The sequence below is a fragment of the Chaetodon trifascialis genome, chromosome 1 (genome assembly GCF_039877785.1).
Source record: "Chaetodon trifascialis isolate fChaTrf1 chromosome 1, fChaTrf1.hap1, whole genome shotgun sequence".
Taxonomy (NCBI): domain Eukaryota; kingdom Metazoa; phylum Chordata; class Actinopteri; order Chaetodontiformes; family Chaetodontidae; genus Chaetodon; species Chaetodon trifascialis.
Window position 1 is genome coordinate 18,954,642 of NC_092056.1, and position 19,443 is coordinate 18,974,084.

General features: G+C 42.5%; 1 protein-coding gene across 1 annotated transcript; it reads right to left on the reverse strand.

The window, feature by feature from the left end:
• LOC139333797 (endothelial zinc finger protein induced by tumor necrosis factor alpha-like) lies at window positions 1-3,285 on the reverse strand. Its single transcript, XM_070966451.1, has 2 exons — window positions 3,066-3,285; window positions 1-1,900 (listed from the first exon to the last, which is right to left on the reverse strand). Exons 1-2 carry the CDS (start codon window positions 3,226-3,228, stop codon window positions 942-944), a joined length of 1,122 nt encoding a protein of 373 aa, XP_070822552.1. The 5' UTR covers window positions 3,229-3,285; the 3' UTR covers window positions 1-941.
• Between the last annotated feature and the right edge of the window lie 16,158 nt (window positions 3,286-19,443).

Below are 19,443 nucleotides of genomic sequence, written 5' to 3' on the forward strand. Positions count from 1 at the left end.
AGTCTTACAGTTAAATTTTATTATGATTTGTAAAATTCAAAGCAGAAGCAATTTGAGAAATTCATTCAGTTTCTGTGCTTGTGATCAACTTCACACACACACACACACACACACACACACACACACACACACACACACACACACACACACACACACACACACACACACACACACACACACACACACACACACACACACACACACACAACTCCTCAGAGAAAACTTCTACTGGTGAAAAAAAGTCAACATGTTTTGATAAAAGCCATTCAAAGGGTTAAATAATTAAAAGATAATGCTTCTTCTTTAGTGCTTAATTTGAGCTGTCTACCAAGAATGCTCTCCTGGAGTAAACTGGGATACTGAACACTTCTTGAGACCAACTATATTAACAATGGCTTATTTTACTTATTTAAAACACGACATGATCAAACAAATATACACACATTCTTCACAAATTAAAACTTCACATAGGCACGAGTATTTATGCTGGGCGGAGCAAAGGTAGTGATCACGGATCCCATCATTATAAAAAGACCAGATTTAAAAGAAAATCTTCATCTGAATCAACAGAATAGATTATAAAAAGGTCAGTAATATTTTCTGTATCATCGTTATGCTGTTTCATGTAAGAACCAAACAATTAATAGATGCCACTAACACTAAACACTAAAATGCCTCCTCGCTTTATTTCTTCAGAGTACCTTGTTTGACTACTTCATTCAACATCTGATGACACAACTTACTGTCACTTGGAAAAACATACAATATTACAAGTTGCTGAATATTTATTCTACAGCACAAAACTACAAAGCAACAAATGCTAGAGAAATGTTCTGGACAAAGATTAGATTCTTTCTGAAAGTGGGAAAAAAGTCCTCGCCCCCTCTGCTGAGGAAATGGTCAAATAAATACTACGGAGCAAATACAGTAATTGATCACATCTAGAGATTCTCTCCCGCGTGAGTCTTCATATGAATGATTAAATGGGAGCGCCGAATGAATCTTTTCCCACAAGCGGTGCAGCTATACGGCCTTTCCCCTGAATGAGTCTTCATGTGGCGCGTGAGGTTGGACTGAGCGCTGAATTTCATATTACACACAGAGCAAATGTAGGGTTTCTCTCCAGTGTGAATAATTGTGTGCTTGATGAGATCGGCTTTCTCCCTGAAGCTTTTGCCGCAGTCGGCGCAGCTGTGAGGTTTCTCCCCCGTGTGGATTCGTATGTGCGCGTTCATGTTTCCAACCTGCGTGAAGCCCCTGCCACAGAAACTGCACGTGTACGGTTTCTGTCCAGAGTGAGAGTTCATGTGAGTCTGCAGATATGAGCGCTGGATGAAGCTTTTACCACAGACACTGCAGCTGTAAGGTTTCTCTCCCGTGTGCGTCTTCATGTGGCGAGTCAGAATGGATTTGATCCTGAAGGTCTTGCTGCAGACGCTGCAGGTGTGCGGCCTGTCTGCCGTCTCACCAGCTTGCTGTGGTTTCGTCTTGTTTATACCGGAGTGAAATCCTCCACTGAACTCATCTTCACTGAATTCACTCATCTCACAGTCACTGGTTGGCTTTGATGCAGAACAACCTTCATCATCAGGCTCTGATTTCAGCTGCTCAGACGAGCCGCTGGGCAAACAGTCTCCTTTAGTTTCAACTGTTTGGGTTTGATGTGGCTGCCGTCTCCCGTCTCCATCACTTCTCTGCACATAAATTATATTGAACATTGAGTCTTTGGTATCAGCCTCCTCCTGCTGCTTGTCACCTGTCGGAGGACTCCACAGTTCCTCCTCCTGTTCTTCTTTAATGTGCGGGGGTTCCTGCTCATCCTCACACTGGCCAGTCGTCCTCTCGCAGTGACTCTGCTCAGAGTGGGCGTCGTTTTCCTGGACAGAGAGCTGCAGGGGGGCTGGATGGTGTCACAAATGAAAAAGAAATGAAGGCTTTAGTTTGATCTTTTTCAAATTAAAACAGGGAGCTAGACAAGACAAGCAGAATGTGACAATGTGTCACAATATATTAAACTTTCAGAATTTTTGCATGGTTATGTTACGATGTGTCGGCCTGTCACAACATAATCACCTGATCGCAGTTATCTGAGCTGACAGATGAGCTTGTTAGACTTCAACTGCATAAAAACAGCTGGACAAACACACAGAAATGTCATAGCTACATCACTATTTACAGTGTTTTCTGCAGTTTGAGGTTCAACTCTTTTAATGGCATCATCTCATTGTGCTCCCTTTATCTTCTACCTCTAGACCTCACTGCTGCTGGACAGCTTCTTGTTTAAATAGTCCTTATTTTTTGCTTTATGGTGGCATAAAATGAACAGAAGAAGGCAATGAAATAGTTAATTGCTATCATTTGTATGACAACTGATCAGCAATGAAACTTTCATGTTGGTGATGCCCTAATGTTGTCCGCTGATGAGAAGACGGGAAAGAATAACAACAATCTTCCTTTGCACTACAGAAACAGAATAATATTAACATAACCTGAAAACAACCATGCAGGGACACTACTCGCCAATGAATGTGGTTTACTGTGTGGCCACCATTCAATAATAATGAACAGCACAGCTGCACAGGCAGACACTGTGATCACTAATCATATTTTGGGCATGTACAAACACAGAAGGACAGTACCACTTCATAGTCTAAGGCATCTGTTTTTGATAGCTGAGTAAATAATAAACTAAAATAAGAAAATTAGTTTTCCTTTCTTCCTTTGTGCCATTTGCTCCCTTTTCTCCTCCAGTTTGTCTGGTAGGAGACAAGCAGACAAGTGCAAAGAGAGGGAGCAGAGGTAAAGAGGCTTTGGGACCCACATCCTGTTACCTGCAGGCTGATCTGTGCAGTTTCTACAAAGGCACCACAGAAACGGCTGTTAGCAATGACAGCCATTTTGCATCCCCCTCCTCCTATCAGGGATGCAAAATGGCGCTACTTGCCGTCTCCTCTGGGAGTGACACAGACGGCTGAAAGCAGCAGAGCACCTCAACCTGTGTGGTCCAGGTGTGAAGACCCTCAGTGTCAGTGCCGTGCGGAGGTTAAAGTCTGCCGTTAACTCACCTTTCCCGCCGGCGCGCCTCCGCTGTTGGTCGACCTCCTGCTTTAAACGAAAAACTGTCTCCTCATATTCTTTAATAGTTTGCTCAAAGATGCTGAATAGTTCCTCAGCGGCGGCTGTCAGCCGCTCATTGACCAAAGCTTTGAGTTTGTCTGTCCTGAACATGTCCGTGGGTGACAGAGGACCTGCACTCCGCGTCCTGACGGGCCGACGGGAGACTGGCTGCCCGCCGGGTTGCCAGATATCGCGAGACAAAGAAGCAATCTCAAACGTCAAACGATTCTCTTTTATCAATATATGAAATTAATAATATGATGTTAGATGAGTCAGGCTGAGTTACTAGGCCTGTGCTCCACTGGCCCAAACGCAATCTAGCTATTTATACACAAACTTTTTTTATTTTATCTTCTACATTAATAGAGTATAGAGAAATTGAACACGGAAATCTTTTTTTTTTTTTTTTTTTTTTTAATTTACCTGCAGCGAGAAACAGATTTCATTGTGTTTTTGGCACCCAGACTGACAAATTTTCAAACACCTTCATTTGTAATTGATAGAATGGGCCAATTTCTGGGTTTTATGGAGAAGTAACGTGGCACTCAGTGATTATCTGCTCTTAAATATTATTGATCTATTATTAAGGCAGACAGAAGGCCAGGCACACAGAAATGTGCTTACCATATCCACCGAAACTGCAAACAACGCCAAATACAAAGTCTCTCGTCATGGGCGGACATGGAAACATAGACACTGAGGCACGATGGACTCAATTCCACTGCATGATGGGGCTTTGCTGCCATCCACTGGACATGAGGCAGGACAGCACATCTTTAGGTCATCTTAACAGTGATTTGATGAGGTTACGAGGATACCCGCTTTACAGTTTTCACCTAAGGAGCAAAGTATAAAAGATTGAAAAAGGAACAAATCAAGAACAGTTTTATTTTCTAAACTTACCTTTATCTAAATATAACTAAATGTCTGTCTGCCTGGCTTGGTAAGGATAAACCATCTTGCAGTTGGCATTTGCAGTTGCTGACCAGGAGATGACAGCAGATATCCTGGTTAAAGCCACAGTCTAAGAAAGCATAAGAGAAAAGATTAGAGTTTAAACGTGACTTTAAACTTCATGATGTCAATGGCTGCACCACTTTCATTTGCCACTTTTAAAATGACAGTGCAGTTATGCCGTAAACTGATACGAATATTTGCTTCTGTCACAGCTGCAGCATCGGGATAGATGATACAGAAACAAGGTGGGACGGGTTAACTGACACCTCCAGCAAATAGATGTGCTGCACATTACAGATCCTATGAGTTGCTCTTTCCCTTTTTCTTCATTTTTCCACTCAAGCCCCAAATGGATCGCTGGATGCTGGTCATCCTGCTCTAACAAAGCAAATGCTCCTCTCACATCTGAACCAAAAAGCCAGAATCATCAAATCAAGCTGTATCATTTATGCAGTTTTGATGATTAACAGCTTCCTTTATGTCCCCCTTTTGAAAAATGCCAGACATACCATTCATGGTATTGTTAGGTTGGTTTAGACATGAGGAATAAAGTCCATGTCAGCATGGTCGACAATAACATACCAGTGGGGGGCCCACACACACACACACACACACACACACACACACACACACACACACACACACACACACACACACACACACACACACACACACACACACAGCAGAACAGAGGTGGGGTCAGCCATCATGTAAACTTTACATGCCTGTCTGACAGATGCTTCCACACCAGCTCATTCTGCACAGACTCCACATCTATTCATGAAGCCAGCTGGAATCTCTGTTTTCTCTGTTTTCCACAGGAACATACAGATTTGGCATCTGCTCTGTGTCCTCAGCTGCTACTCAAACGGAAAATGGTGGGAAAAGAGAGGAGTAAAATATAGCTTTACAGTGAGCATGCTCACAGATGGCACTCTTGTGACTATCTCTGGTGTGTGTCCAGATGTGACACTGCGTCCTGTGTGTTTACACTCTACTGTGCACTGGTACAACAGAAACACTTGCAAAAGAGATCCCTCAGTGTTCTCAGCATCTTCTCTCAGCTAATATCTGGATATGAATCATATGAAATGGTTAATGTTGTCCTCAGGGTTTTGGAACAGACACCCAAAGACTTTTTTTCAAACTAAATATATTAAAAAATTGCAAATAAAGTAGGTCTAATGGAACAGTTACTGCTCTGCCTCTGCAGTACCACTGCTAACAGACCACTGTGACCAAACTTGTAAACTACAGTCTCCACAGATTTTTCTTGACACATCCTGTTGCACATCCAACTGTCAAACGTACAATGCAGTAACATCAGGATTTTCCTCCTTGTGTTGTTAAGTGTTTAATCTTTCTCTCTCTGCACTGAGTGATAGGACCTCTCTGTTAGCTTCTTTTCCGTTGAATTTTTAATTCATATCGGAGCTCCCCCAGTCGTTCTGGCTCGGACAGCAGCTGACACACTCCTGAAATGTGGTTCAACCATGGTAATTTCCTTCTGGACAGCTAGTTTAGATGTTTCCGAAAGAACCGTTATATAGTTATTACACAGAAAAATGAGTGTTGCTCTGCATCGCAGACAATCAGTCCTCCAAAACATGGAAGTACAATGCAACTGTGCTGCTCAGTAAAAAAATGTTTATTGCATTTCTTCATATTGATCAGGTTCATCAGTGTATGACAGTGTGTGTTATAAATCCACATTACATACTGACTGAAAAAGTGACAAAATTAAGTTTACTCAGTGTCTCTTGATTTTTGAGTGGGCATGTGATGGACACTTTTGACCCATAGTGCCACGCACAGGGAGACTGTAGTAGCGTCTCACAGCTGGGAAACATTAAACCTCTTTACATGTGCTAATGAGAGCTTATTTTGCATGAAGGAGCACAAAGTTTGGTTGATATCACATCCTCTCACTTATTGTCATCCCAAAACTGTGAAAGAGTAAAAGACACAGATCTGGTCCATTTACCAGCAAACTGCTCGTGTCGATAACTGGAAGCTAAAATGTAGAAGCTAAAAGCACCAAATATGTCTCCGTCCTTTTAAGTCCCACAGTTTCATTGTTCATTTATTTGATGCATACTGTGAAACAGTATAGAATGAAGATTAGTTTATAGTAGATACTCTTTGTCACTCAAGTAGTTCGAGTGTTGCAGATGTGTGACTGTGCTCTGATGAGATGACTCAGCTGGCATCATTGGGAGTGACTTGCCAATAACAATAGAACAAGATAATGCTGCTGACACGGGTGTCATAGAAAGACTAATGATCAGATTGTTGTCAGTCTCGCTCAGATAATCCAGTTATTGCCCAATTAGCAAATACAGGTTTTGATAGAAGTGCTTATTGTCTTTTCATTTCTACAGCTCCCATCACAGCACACACTGTGGATAGTTGTGTCTATCTGCCATTTTTGGCATTTTGATGTGATACAATGAGAATAAAATGTTACAATAAAAAAGCAAGATCATGGTTTGGCACAATCCTTTGTCTTTATGACTGAGACAAACCACGGAGGGATCAATTATACTTTGACTCTAACATGCAGCCAGCAGAAGTCACAGCATTTTGGGCACCTGTTGTGCATTCGACATGTATTGATATTGATTTGCTGCAGAGCTGTCAGGTCACTGCAGGTGAAACTGTTATCTTGCAGCAGCTCAGGGGGATTACTGGATGAGCCTGTAACACAAGCTGGCTGTGAACCTCCATGATGCATTTATCAAGGAGCTACAGCCCCGTGAGGGATGAGGATCACAGTCAGTAAACTTCACAGTCACTTCCCTTCTTTGTGGTGTTTCATTTTGTCTTTGTTACAGGCCCGAGACGCCTGCCTGCATCACCGCCACGTCTCACAAAGGTCACAGCCAAATTTAGAGAAGGAAAAGAAAGAGACACACATAGAAAAGAGGAAAAGACAAGAGGTAATTGGTCCTCGGTAGACTCATTAGCAGCATACATTCATGGGAGAACCTGATGGCTGACTAAATTGACCTTTCGATCTCTTTCAACATATTAATCAACAAGCTTTTTAATACGCACAGTCGTGTGTAACCCATTAAGCATTCAATATAGTTTTTCAGAGACTAGATTTCCACAGCTATGTCCCTAACTCCACAGTGCAAAACTTACCTTTTTGCTTTTAGCATACAAGAGAAAAGACTTTCATTTTCTGTTTCTGAACGTTTATTTTGTTTCCACATAGACAGAGTGTCTGTGGTACACTCAAAATGTGTACTCACTTTTGTGTAAAATTATTATTTACATATTATTATTATTGTAATTATTCGTGAGCACTTTATTTTTGTTATTATTACTTTTAATAAGCAAGTAGATTTCAGTATTGAAGTAATTAATTTCACATGTACTGTAGATGAAGGTCTCGTGGAACAGGGGGTCGGAACCTTTTAGCTTGGGTGGTGTTGCGCCCCGGTTTTCTAGGGGGAACCTCTGTTCTCCTGCCAGAGGAAATTCGGGAAGAAAGCAGGTGGTTTCAGCTCTTCATTCCTCTTGATAAATTCATCTGTGTTTGCAGGAATTGTGACATTGAACCTAAAAAAAATATCATTTGTCACCGTGGAACCAGCCTTGGGACCCCTAACATGTTCAAAGTCCAAAAAAAGTACCCATGACATGAGTCGAGTTCTCTTTCTTGATTGAAGTCAAGCCTGAAATCATCAGTATCATAAATGGAGACTTTACTGAGTCCAAACCCTTGAAAAACAACAACAAACCAAAACAGAAAAAAGCCAGCAAATGTATGTGGAGATCAGATTTCTTTTGTTGTCAAACCCTGAAAAAATGTTTTACATAAATATACAGTCTCAGCTACTGACTACATAAAATCACATTAGAGGAATAATCTTCAAACTACCAGTGCAGAAAAATATTCACTTTGAACGATTTAGATTTGAAACAGGCAATCATGATATTTGACTGGAGGGTCTAGTTGCCCTTCACAGCTCTGTTTTCCTGCCTGACTCGGATGTTGTTATTCTGTAAATCGTATCATTCAAGTGATGAAAATGCAGCGTAAACTTCTGCCCTTCCCTTTAATCGGGAATGTAGCTTCATTTGTTTGTAACTTCCAGAATTTGAGAGAGAAATGGAGAATAAAAGAAGACATTCAAATTAGGGTTAAAGAGAGACAGAGGGGAGTGTAAGGCCGTGCTTTCATCTCATTTACCTTCTTACTTCTGATATAACGCTCTCCTCGTTTCCTATAAGATTGTGTCTGTGCAACTTTTTGTCCTCGATAACATGGCAGCAGAATGACACTGTCTGTGGTGACCAAGGAGACTTTGTATTATCCTGTAATATTATCAAATAAATACTAGTAAACTTTTAATGGATGTGCCACCAGCCACCAAAAAATATTGATGTTAAAGTAATTCTTGTTTATTTCTTTTGAGAAGGAAATCTGACCAAGCAGAACTCCCTCAGAGCCCGACAAACTGTAAATGTCATTCAGGAAATGCTGATGGTTGGAGAAAGAAACGTCAGACCAATTTCCTGGTTTTAAGCACCATGTTTGCACACTTAATATAGTTGGGATTTAAAGTGACGCTATCTGTCACTTCAGTGTTTTCTTAGTGAATCAGACAAATTGCATTATGTCAGTAGTGGGGCAACAGGTGGTGTACTGTTGGAGGCGTTGATGCTGGTGCAGCCACAGTGTTACATTGTGAACCGTGCTCTTCTTATTTGTGCTTTGAAAGAGAAACAAGAAAAGACAGCTGGTGTGTTACATGTGGTGGTGGGAGGTGACAGGCCTCCATTCAACAGAAGCTGGATTAAAGACAAGACTGGACTGATCAAAGGTGACAGCAGGCGGAGCTCCTGTGCCCCTGAAAAGTCATCTGTCTTGCTTAATAAAGAGACATGGTGAAGTGAGAGTGTGCACTTTGGATGATCTGTAAAGCCAAGTGGGAAAATTGCAATTTGGCTCCACAAGCAGAACTTTCACCCAAGACAGCGGCAGCGTGTGGACATGTAACAGAAATCTATCAGAATGACTGATAAATGTTCCAGTCCTCAATTGCCTCCAGGAGAGGAGGAATCAGGTGTGGATGAGGAAGAGCTTTCTTGGTAATGGCACATATGAGGATTTAGTATGAGCCTATGCACATTTTACATCCTCCTGGTGAAGCTCCTTGCTGGCAGATGAAAAGGAGCAGCTGGTGACTCCATACGAGCTGGAGGAGGCGTGAAAACCACCCTAAGCTTCCTCCTCAACTCCTGGAAGCCTAGTGGCTTGGTGAGTACCAGTATAACTGCAATGTCCCCAGCTTGATTATGGCTGGCGAGCTTTGTTGCATGTCATATCCTGCTCTCTCTCTCCCTCTCTCGCAACATTTCTTGAAAAAACAAGTGGTCAAAAAACCCCAAAACAAAACCTAATAGCAGATCTGAAAGTCCAGCAGCCATTTTTATTTGTGTTTGAACCTGAGGTCATTGTCTCGCAGGGGTCTCAAGAGTTTTTCAAACAGTGTGAAAAGTGGTTTTCTGATCTCAGTGCTACCTCGGTGTATTACAGTATGCTGCTATCCATTCGCTTGTGAAACAGTAGCAGATATTTTCCCTATCATAATATCATGCTGATCTCTTTCTGTAAACTATTCTACACTTTTCCTTGATTTATCACAAACTCAGGAGACTATATACATTTTTGCTGAGTAAAAAGTATTCATGAAGGCCCTGCTGACCCAGTCAACCCCTCCAAGTACATGAAACCAACAGATCTACCTTTGAATCTCAAGGCCAGTCCTTTCCAGTATCAGTCCTGAGTTATCACACATGAAACACATAAATCCACAAAAAACAACAAAGAAGACGATCTCAAAGGCTGTTTATCCGTGTACGCATGCATGCTGAAGCAGATATTAATGTAAATGTCTCTCTCTCTATGTGTAGATATGTAGAGTATGTGTGTATGTGAAAGCATTGTGGTTGTTAACATTTTAACCTGAGAGAATCTGACCAATCACAGCTCTCCTCTGTGGATAGAGCCAAAGGACCAAAACAACATTATGTAAATGTCATTCAGGAAGTGATAATATGGTTGGAGATGAAAGGTCAGACCAATTTCATCGTTAATCTGTTCTTCACACATTATGAAACATTCCTCTCCTCTTTCTTTCTTCACTTCTCTGTTCTCCTGTTTCCTCAGATTTTTAACTTCCTATATTTCGGTCCTCTCATTTCCTTTTTCTTTCTTATTTTCTCAATGACATTCTCATGCTCTTGCCTCGTAATGTCCCCCTCGTCTTCTCAATGACTCCATAAAGATCAGATGTCAGGATGATTGGTAGCTTTGTATAAAATGCTAAAAGACATTACAAGAAATCACAAAATGCAGTTGCACTGCAAAGCATTTGATCTTGAATGCTTATGGAAAATCATACATATGAACAACTAACATATGCAAGTTTTTTTCAGCCATCTAACTTCATGTATCATATAATGTTTCTGTCTGCAGCCAAAGCTCAAATAATAAACCGTTTACACCTTGCATGGTGCAATGCAGCACACTATAAGGAAATAGTACAGCCCAAAACTCAGAAGACAGTGATCCAATATTATCTGCCACAGCTGTCTGTGAGCCCACAGGAAACTTGTGACCAAATGGGAGTGCGCAATATCAAATGACAGACATTATAATACCATGATGTACTTCTTTGGGTCAAATCAAATCTCCAGAGTCTATCCACAATCCAGTGGCACCTTTGGGGGCTAAAGATGTTTGTTTCCATTATGTACATGTTGTTGACATTGCCTGTTAATTTTACAAATCATAATGGTCACATGTTTAACTAAAAATAACATGTTTCATCATCTTTAATTGTAAAAATTAGATTACATCTGCTTTTAATTCTTCACACTTCACTGACGTGCAAATGCACAAAGCAACAAAACCACTTCATGCACATCACAGGATACAGAAAGAAAGAGAAAGAGTAATTTCCATCCATCCATCCATTTTCTATGCCGCTTATCTTTCTATGCTGCTTATCCCTTTCGGGGTCGCGGGGGGGCCGGAGCCTATCTCGGCTGTCATTGGGCGGGAGGCGGGGTACACCCTGGACCGGTCGCCAGCCGATCGCAGGGCACATACACACACCATTCACACTCACACCTAGGGGCAATTTAGAGTCACCAATCAACCTAATGAGGAAGCCGGAGTACCCGGAGAGAACCCACGCATGCACGGGAAGAACATGCAAACTTCACACAGAAAGGCCCGACCCGGGAATCGAACCGGCGACCTTCTTGCTGTGAGGCACCGTGCAACCCAAGAGTAATTTCAAATGCACAAAATGAAACTAAAGCCAGTAATTCCAGTAATGTAATATACCAAAATTGTGCTACTCAACACTGTCTTCTGCATTTGGCCTTGTCATTAATACGTTACGGAATCTTTTTTGCAAGCCTGATCCATCTCTGACAATGTCCTGCAGATAAATTCAGACATCCAGAATTCATTGTGTCAAAGCGGGAACCCCGATCGGGTGGCTGGTGGTCATAAATCTGTTCTGTTGTGCTGTGAAGAGTTTTGAAAAAGCACAATTATTGACAATGGCTCTGTTCTTTTTAAGTGTCCCAATAAGTCATGACAGTTTAACAGTGAGCCAGCATGCATAACACCAGGACAGCGAAATCAATGCCCACTGTTTTAAGAAAAATCTTCAATAAAAGAAGCAACGTCAGCACCAGCGTGTCCACTGTTGCACAAAATTGCTTGTTTGCACTGCAAACAGAGTTCCTGAATACAGTATCTTTACCCTGGAAGGAGTTTTCCAAAAGCTGTTTACAGTAGCATGAAACTGTGCTTGTGTGTGGATGAAAGGCTAAAACGTATGGGAAAAGCTATATTTAAAAAATATATGTGGATCTATGGACTAGGCAAAAGACGATTTAAAAAAAGGGAATTCACTATCATCAGTTTTATTATTTACACCTGTGACATGTCAAAATGTTGCCTGTGAAAAGGCCTACGGTGTATTAGAAGGTGTATGTAAAATTTACAATATACAAAGTCTAATATGAAGAACTGGCAGATGACCTTCATATCACATCACGAGAAGAACAAATGTATTATTATAAGTCAATGAAGGAGCAGAAACAGGCTGAGTGCAGAGCAGCGTCAGGGGGCCATCCTGTGCATTGACACATACGCAGCCATGTGGCAGAGGGTGCAGGCTGGGAGGTGCAGGGGTAGGAATTCATTAGAATTAATGAGGTGATGAGAATGTCATCACATATATGATTACAGACATACAGGAAGTACAAAGCATGGAGAGAAATAGTGCACACATACACCACAACAGACCCACACAGGCGTAATAAGACCCCCCAGCACTGCCTGCAGTCAGGGGCTGTATCATGTTGAGTCAGCACCCTGGTGGTTAGGCCAGACAACATGTCAGATTCTCTCACTATAGTTACAACACTGCACTTTAATGTAAAGGTGTCGTTTCCATTAAGAGATTATCACCACTTTAATGCACAAGTTGCACGAATTTGAGCCAAACCACAAAATAACTGTGCTACAATTAACAGTTTAGTTTAGTTTAGTTTAGTTTATAGGTCCAAACAGCGGACTGGGACAAAAAATCGGTCCTGGCATTTTGGAAAATGCCCGCTATGCCAGATGCCGGTAACATCTGAAAGGCCCAATCCCGGAATTCCCACAGACCCCTAAGCGCTTCAGCAGACCACCACACAGACACAGGAAAGTTACCAGCAGGGAGAAGACGACAGAGGAAGTAGACTAATATGTCGGATATCTTATCATGGTTTGAATTTTGCGCACGAGGCTACGCGCTGTTGCTTTGTTTGACCTTTGTTTTTATGTCGGCCGCACAACATGAAAACTACAATTTCAGAAATTTCCCCAAGGAGGAGCTCATGCCCCTCACGGCTGCGTATGGATTGGCTTTGGACTATAGCGCAGCAGAGAGGTGGACGGAATGGATCCATTATTTGGAATTGAGTTTGCGCTTGCACCGGCTTCTTAGGGACAGTGTGAGATACTGCATGCTGCACTGTAGCAGCAGCAGCAGCAGCACACATGAAGAACCGTCCTTTGCAGGAAACCGGGATCTCCGCGTCTACTGGTACGTTATGATGAGCGCGTCCTGTCAGAAGAAGTGCAGGGAGCACTTCCCCGCGCTGCAGTTCCCTGACCCAGCAGACAGATCCTGGAGGACTTCAGATGAAGGTCCCCCTACAGGTATCTGCACTTTGAGCACATCAGGGTGAGTCACTCTGTTTAAGGACACCTTATATCAATACATCATACCCGTATCTTCATTATGACCCCTGACAAATGTTTTTAAAACTAAAATTATTTAAATTCTACACAGAACATACTGTACAGCACTGGTACCGGTCCGTGGGCCATTTGGTACCGGGCCGCACAGAGAGAGACACACTAATGATGATAATAGTAATAATAACAACAACAACAACCCGGGCCGGGATCCGACCCGGGATCTGACCCGGGACACAGACACACTAATAATAATAATATCAACAACCCGGGCTGGATCCGACCCGGGACACACACTGATGATAATAATGATGGTAACAGCTTGAATTAAAGGCATGATCTGGGATCGGGATCTGACCCGACACACACACACACACACACACACACACACACACACACACACACACACACACACACACACACACACACACACACACACCAATAATAATAATAATAAGTATCACATCACATCATATAACAGCCCGGCTGGGATCCGACCCAGGACACACACTGATGAAAATAATGATGGTAACAGCTCGGTCGAGTCAGCTTGAATTAACGGTATGAATCAGTTTTTCAGCATCTGACACGGGATCCGACCCGGTACCTACCCGGGTCCGACCCGGAACTTTCCCGGATCGGTCTAGAACTTTCCCGGGTCGGTCCCGGCAATGTCCCGGGAAATTTCCGGGTCGATCCCGGGTAAGTTCCGGGTCGGTCCCGGTAAAGTCCCGGGAAATTTCTGGGTCAGTCCCGGGTAAGTTCTAGACTGATCCGGGAAAGTTCCGGGTCGGACCCGGGTAGGTACCGGGTCGGATCCCGGATCAGATGCTGAAAAACTGATTCATACCGTTAATTCAAGCTGACTCGACCCAGCTGTTACCATCATTATTATAAACCGCAGGTTTTACTGCATGTCCCTGTTCGATGTCGCCACCACCGCTGTCATCGGCCACGGGAGCTGATGAAGACCTTGACGTGGCAAACATATCAGAAATTTTGCGCACAGCCTTGGCTTGAAGAGCCAGCTTCTTCTTGTCTCGCAGTTTCTCTGCACCTCCTTTTCGTTTTCTCTCCATTTTCGAAGATCCTGACAGATTACGTTACCGACCCAAATGAGGGGAAGTGTTTCATGATATGATTGGGCGAGATGAGTTCCGTCAAGTTTCAGTGAATTTAATAACCTATGGGCCGCAGACCAGCGTGTGTTGAGGGTCGGTCGGTGGTTATGAGCAAACTCTTGCGCTGACTTTTGCCGGCTAGACCAAAGCGAAAAGGGTTGGTGTTTAATGATGTGATTGGTGTGACGATGTCAATCGGGCCGTTGATCGACTGTCTGGTAGTAAGGGCCGGTCATACCAATATTTAAAATTAAAAAAAGTGGCCGACTATCGGCCCAAATAGCACATCGGTCCACCGGGAAAATGCCCGCTATGCCAGATGGTCAGTCCGTCCCTGGGTCCAAATCATTCTTATATCTGTGCAGCGCTGTCACTGTGAATTCCCTCTGTTGTGGGGAGAACTTGAAGACTTCAAATGTTCAAATTTTCAGATTCACCACGATTCATAAGCTTGAGGTATCCGAGAATGTCCTTAAATTATAGAAAAGCATAACAATTTCAAGAAATATAAGACATGAAACATAGCAAACTCCCACCCATTTTCCAAGTGTAGTATTTCATGGCTGCTTCCCACCTAAGATGGCCTTTATGTTATTTCAGTGAATGCCTCTGTCTCCTCAGTCCGTGCTGCTCTGTGTGGTGCTTTTGTTAACTGGCTTTAGTGGAGCTTTCCGGTAAGTCCATATCTGTGTTCTGACCTTTGTTGCAGGTCACCTCCCCACCCTCTCTCCCCATGTTTTCCATCAGCCTTCACTGTTAACTCACTATTACAGACCAAATGCTAAATGAAAACACATTCATGTTTCATGGACTGGGGGCCACTGCACAGCTCCACAAGAGGAGGTGGACCATGGTTCAAGGCCATCTGTACAGGAGTTACTAAAGGAAGGGATGGTGTTGCTCAGATCATTCATCAAGTCAACCCAGCCTTAAGCTTGAACTGGAAGCTCTCAGGTCACAAGTCAGCACTTCTTCTTCACTTCCATTATCTCCTACTTCTACAGCTTTGGTGCTTCAGCACGTATGAACTGTTGTGTAGCATGAACTTTATGATCGTTGCCATGCATCTGACCTGGTAATCATTGGACTGTTTCACAGCTGTTTATAAAACTGCTGTGTGATAACAACTCAGTGATAACATTTTAATGGAATTCTAAACTGTGCAGTCCATGCAACCCAGACCACCACCACACCCTTCTCCACCTCCCAGCAAAAATAAATCCACCTATAAAATCAGCTTCAAGCTAATGAGTCACACCTGAAACTCAGTCCATGACACAAATCGTAATGACATACAGCGAGGTGACACGCACTGCAGGCTGCACAACAACATACAGCAGGAGGTCATCGGCTATTGCAAACGGTGTGAGGAAGTTTGTGACTTCAGGGCACGTTCCTGTCGATGCTTCAGGTTGTCATTAAAAAAAACTATGTATTCAATAGCTTCTGGAGCACAGAGAGAGGCTCGCTCAACTGGAAAATTTCAAATATGTTGAATGAAAGTGGTTGTCACTTCATTTCAGAATAATGGTCTGTGCAGACTGTTTTGCAATGACCTCAAAGACACCAATTTTGCTTTTGCAGTCATGGTGACACAACGTATCCTCATAAGTATATCGCACCAGTGAGATGCTGTTAGAGAGATTTTGAGATCAACTTGTGAGTCTGGGGTAGAAATCACAGTGACAGCTGGAAGACACTCTAACAAAGAAGGATGTACAATGAACAGTAAGGCTTCACAAATCAAATGAACAAAATCAAAGAAACTATAACAGATAGAGCAGACAGATGAGAGACATAGACAAAATATTAAAAGTTTGATTGACTTCCTGTAGGAGCAGGGATGTATGTTCTCACCTTGGGTGCTTTTCATTCCATAAATTGGTCTCCTCGTCTCCTCCACTCGCTTCCTCTCCTCGCGTCTTAGCTCCGCCCAGCGAGGACATGAAAGAGGGATGCGAGGAAGGGACGTGAGGACGGAGGATTACATTTGTGAAGACCTGCTCCCGCCATGATTCAAACGTGTGCCACATACGACACGCCCCTTAAATAATAAAAGACTTCCGCGTAGGCTGCACCGGTGTGTCCTCACTCTGATCTCCTTCAGAAGCCTCCTCTCTCCTCGCTCCTCGTCTCCTTCAGGTGCATTTAAGCAATTGGAAGATCCTTCATCATGGCGGAGGGGAAACGACTTCCGGGTCGACGAAGGAGAGAGGAGACGAGGAGGCACAATTCAACGTAATGAAAAGCACCCTATGTCACTGTGTGTGGGTGTGTCTATGTGGAGGTGTGGCTGGGTGTGAGTGTCACTGGGGCTGAGTGATTGCTTGATTAATATCACCTGCACCTACTGGGGGATCAGTTTTGTTTGTTACAGAGTGAGGGTGAGGCATGGTGCCTACATTTCTGTTGACCGCAAGGCTATTGTTACATCCAGAGTCCATTATTGCAATTATATCAGCATACCACGTAAGTTTGATTTCACTGAAAAGACCAATAAACACCCTGAAACAGCAGCAATGGCTTCATGTTTAATTAGACTCAGCGTGTCAGACAGATCCCTGCCTTCTCCCTCTCAGTGACTAATTTTAAAAGTTGATAGTCACAGTACACTTACCACATTTCACTTCCCTTTTATTATTTTTGTGTATTTATGTATTTTGAATATTGTTGTCATTGGAAATAAGTGCAGAAGTAGCATATCACACTTTATTATTGTCAGTTTCATATCTTTTATTCATAGATAGTTTCCACAGTTATAATCTGCACTATTAGCCTTCACCCTCCTGCTATCAGAGCTCCTTCTTTCCTTGTAGTACTTTTTGACATGAGTAGCTCTGCTGGTGGAGAATCTCGGTTTAAGAGCCCCCATGAAGTCAGTGTTTGATGGGATTACTTAAAATATACTCTTTGATTTCAGAGTGATATCACAGTGGAGAGGATGATGATGACAACTGCCAAATCTAAAGTCAAGTCACGTCAAGGGCCTGTTGCACAAATCTAGGATAAGGGATTAAGCCGGGATATGTTGGTTATCCTGGCTCAAGTTATCCATGATCCGGTTGCACAAAAGCAGGATAGCGGAAAGTGGGATATGTTATGGGATAAGTTACCATGGAGATTTATTCTGTGGAGCCAGCCTGCTCCAGGATCTATTTAAACTCATCCTTTATCTCAGTCAGCAGTCATCACAAATGGAAACCAATAGTCATTCCACTGCCCACTACACATTGTTATCACATTCAACATTTCAATCATTGTAGATAAATGCTGATTTTAGATGATGTTGCAATCATTAGATAGACAGTTTCCCATAGACTATAGATATAAAATACACATCCAATATAAACATAAATACACATCAAAAAGTAACATGATGTTCCTTTATTGAATAAGGATAAATCAAAGCATCAGTTCCTTTCCAAACTGAAGTCACACAGTGACTCTACAAGATAGAAAGCACAGAATCAAAGCATATTATACAGCACAAGAATAAATACACATTCAAAGGTCTGTATATAATACACCCCACATGTCTGCACACTGAAATAAATGCAGGACAAATCTGTACACAACAAATGAACAGACAAATGAATGGATGCAGTAGCCTGCAAGGCAAGCTTGTATACACACAGTATACAGCACAAACATAAGAGGCCAAATCAATCTAAAGTGAAAAAAACAAACAAAACAAACAACGACACAAATTCCTCTGCCAATGCAGGCCATATATAACTGAAATTTAAAGCAAAACAAAAATAATAGTAAAATAATAGGAGTTATACAGTCTGATGGAGTTACATTTACACAATTTCACTTACAATTTCAACTGATTCATAATCAGAGTACAACTACGTTTTCGGATATGTTAATTAACTATTTGGATTGTAATTGTGATGGTTTCAGTGGAGCAGTGAGTGCGTATTTGTGCGCTACTTATGCATTCAGGCACTCTGCAATACTTTGCCACGCTTTCTCTCGTTGCTTCATTTCTGTTTGATTTGGTCCTTCACCTCCTCCTTCAGCCTCCATGAGGATTTCTGCCTCTGACGGGGAAAGTACGCCGCTCCAGTTGTAGCAATAGGAATTGCTTATGTGTTTGTGGTTCCTACCCGGACTGTTTTAAGCGTGACACATATGGAGAGAAATGTGTCTGCTGAGGCAACTGTTAAAGTTCCCTGTGAGCAAGGGTAATGCTCAACCGTCCAGTCTGTGTAGTTATTGAGAGACAGAACAAGCTGAAACACTAGTTGCCATGGTGAATCGGTGAATCTGTGATCGATGGCGGTGTCTATGTGAGGAAGCCGCGTGCACATACTTATCCAGGATAGGTTTCACCTGGCTTGATGAATCCATGTCTGCTCATCCTGGCTTAGTCCTTGTGCAACCGATTAAGCCTACGTTTACACGTAGCAGGGTATTTTGGAAAACGGATTTTCTGGCCCCACCGTTTTTAAAAATAACATCGTGCCCATGAACCTGGATAAATACGCCATCGAGCGCATCATAACAATGCCAAACCTATGGGCGCAAGTGTAAACATAGGTCGCTCACATGACGTTAAGCATTCAGTCGCATGTTGTGACGTTTCGGAACCTAAAACGCCGTTTAACTCAGTTTACACACCGTCAAATAACCGGCGTTTTCAGAAATCTCCACTTCGGCCGGAGTTTTAAAAGTGATCGTTTTCCTTGAAAAAAAAAAAAAAAAAAAAAAAAACAACTCCGTTTGCGTGTAAACGAGAGGCCAAACCGCATGAAAACATATGCGTTTTCCCTAAGTGTAAACGGGGTCTAAGTCACGGATCCTGGATGTCTTAGTCAAATGGACGGTCCGTGGCCCGGTGGTTGGGGACAGCTGCTCTATATGACAGGGAAAAGTTTAAAAAAAAAAAAAAAAAAAGAACAGAAGAAGAAGAAGAAAAGGAAACGATTTGCTTATTTATAATTAGTGTCTGCTTGC